This window comes from Heterodontus francisci, chromosome 34 (assembly GCF_036365525.1).
Source record: "Heterodontus francisci isolate sHetFra1 chromosome 34, sHetFra1.hap1, whole genome shotgun sequence".
NCBI lineage: Eukaryota > Metazoa > Chordata > Chondrichthyes > Heterodontiformes > Heterodontidae > Heterodontus > Heterodontus francisci.
This window is the reverse complement of record NC_090404.1, coordinates 39,740,089-39,742,469: the sequence shown is the minus strand read 5'-3', so window position 1 is coordinate 39,742,469 and position 2,381 is coordinate 39,740,089. Positions and strand designations below refer to the sequence as shown.

The window sequence follows — 2,381 nt, the reverse complement described above, 5'->3', positions numbered from 1 at the left end:
GAATCTTTGGAATTGTCTTCCCCAGGGAGCTGTGGATGCTCAGTCATTGAGTATATTTAAGACAGAGATTGATAGATTTTTGGGTACTAAGGGAATTAAGGGATATGGGGATAGTGCGGGAAGGTGGAGTTGAGAAGATCAGCCATGATCTGGGTGAATGGCAGAGCAGGTTCGAAGGGCCAAATGGCCTCCTCCAGCTCCTATTTCTTATGTTCATTAAACCTCAGTCTGGTTCCTCTCGAGCTGCTGAGTGAGTGAATTAAATCTTTCTTGACAAATCACCAAGAAACCAGACTACAATTCATGCCCAAAACATCATTTATTGGTCACAAATCACACCTTAATTAAATCTGGACACACAGACACTTTATAAACATGTATAAACACATTTAAATGTAATCAGAGCTATCCAGCAGTTCAGCACTAATAGGGAGAGTATTTCACAAAACAAGTAACAAAGATTAACCAGACGATTCAGTGATTGACTGTAAATCAACACTAATGGATGCTGAGTATTAATTACAGCAGGGACCGGAGTCTGAGCTTATAAGTTGGTGAGTTTACTTGAAGAGCAATTCCTTCACTATCTGACATGTTAACAGTTGTGAACAGCCTGTCTGTCCAACAATTCCAGTCTATGAGTACTTAGAAACACACAGAGCTTAAACAGCCTCATTCTTGAGCTAAAGAACAGACTTTTTCCTGTCAATATAGAGTTACAGGATTGGCCTGTGATCTGTTTATTGCTCATCTTTTGTTCAGTACATTGACTGAGTGGATTTAAATTGAAAATGAGGTTTGAAGACATGATGGTCTATTCACACATGAATGAGAGATGCTGTGGGGCAGACGCTCAGTCCAAGAGGAGCAACTGACATCAGAAATAAACCCCAACTGTCAGAATGAACATGGTTCAGTCTGGATATGATTAACAGCAGCAACAGCAGAATCCAACCCCTGTAATTATCTGTGAACTCGCTGGTGTCTCAGCAGATAGGATGGCAGAGTGAATCCGTTCCTGTACACGGAGCGAATGAATGACCTCTCCCCAATGTGAATGAACTGGTGTGTCACCAGGTGGGATGACTGAGTAAATCTCTTCCCACATACGGAGCAGGTGAATGGCCTCTCCCCAGTGTGAACTCGCTGGTGCGTCAGCTGAGCAGTTGAATCAGCAAATCCCTTCCCACACTCAGAGCAGGTGAATGACCTCTCACCAGTGTGAAATCGCGTGTGTTTCACCAGCTGGGATGAAGTAGTGAATCCCTTCTCACACTCGGAGCAGGTGAATGGCCTCTCCCCAGTGTGAATTCGCTGGTGTATCAGCAGGGTGGATGAATGAGTGAAACCCTTCCCACAATCAGAGCAGGTGACTGGCCTGTCCCCAGTGTGAATTCGTTGGTGTGTCAACAGGTTCCCTGACAGAGAGAATCTCTTCCCACACTCAGAGCAGGTGAATGGCCTCTCCCCAGTGTGAACTCGCTGGTGTCTCAGTAGGGCGGATGAACGAATGAATCCCTTTCCACAATCATTGCAGGTGAATGGCCTCTCCCCAGTGTGAACTCGTTGGTGTGTTAGTAGGGCGCATAAATGAATGTATCCCTTCCCACACTCAGTGCAGGCGAACGGCTTCTCCCCAGTGTGAATTCGCTGGTGTGTCTGCAGGTTTGATAACTGAGTGAATCCCTTCCCACACTCAGTGCAGATGAATGGCCTCTCCCCAGTGTGAACTCGTTGGTGTGCGAGTAGGGAGGATGACTGAGTGAATCCCTTCCCACACTCAGTGCAGATGAACGGCCTCCCCTCAGTTTGACTGTGTTGATGAGTTTCCAGCTCAGACGTGTAATTTAATTCTTTCTCACGGTCCCCACATATCCACAGCTTCTCCCCAGTGTTACTACACTTGTGTATCGACAGGCCAGATGCTTGGATGAAGCCTCGTCCACACACAGAACACGTGTACGGTTTCTCCACACTTTTTGCTTCCATGATCAAAGGCCGATGATATTCAGATCCTGATGAATCGAGTGACTGTCACATCTTGAGGTGATGTTTGATTTTCCCGTCTGCAAATCCTCCCTTTCTAATACCCTGTAACATGAAGTTACAACAGGAAAAAGGGAGTGAGAGAGAACCCACAAAAACACAAAGACAAGTTGTGAAATTGAGCTGAATGAATCTGGTAATTTGTGGGACCAGAACAGAGAGTGGGCGGGGCTTCAGGGACCCAGTGACCAGGAGAGAAAATCATTGACTCATTAATTTTATTCTCACTCTGCACACAGGGGCTGGAGAACTGAACCCAGCCACAGTAGAGGGAGGGAGAAAACTGGCAGAGGAGGAAAGAGATGGTGCAGATGGTGCCATTGGTTTGGATTTCA

At 46.1% G+C, this 2,381-nt stretch overlaps 1 protein-coding gene across 1 annotated transcript; it reads right to left on the bottom strand.

Annotated features, from left to right (window-relative positions):
* Positions 1-963: 963 nt before the first annotated feature.
* Positions 964-1,989, bottom strand: LOC137348839 (zinc finger protein 432-like). The gene is made up of 2 exons (XM_068014076.1): positions 1,883-1,989; positions 964-1,798 (listed from the first exon to the last, which is right to left on the bottom strand). The coding sequence occupies exons 1-2, from the start codon at positions 1,987-1,989 to the stop codon at positions 964-966; spliced, it is 942 nt and encodes a 313-aa protein (XP_067870177.1).
* Positions 1,990-2,381: the final 392 nt, after the last annotated feature.

What these genes read in the sequence shown, in the direction of transcription:
- LOC137348839 (XM_068014076.1), bottom strand. Translation starts at nt 1,989, where the DNA reads ATGGAAGCAAAAAGTGTGGAGAAACCGTACACGTGTTCTGTGTGTGGA. An exon ending in TGTAGTAACACTGGGGAGAA is followed by an intron (nt 1,799 to 1,882) that starts GCTGTGGATATG and finishes AACTGAGGGGAG; the next exon opens with GCCGTTCATCTGCACTGAGT.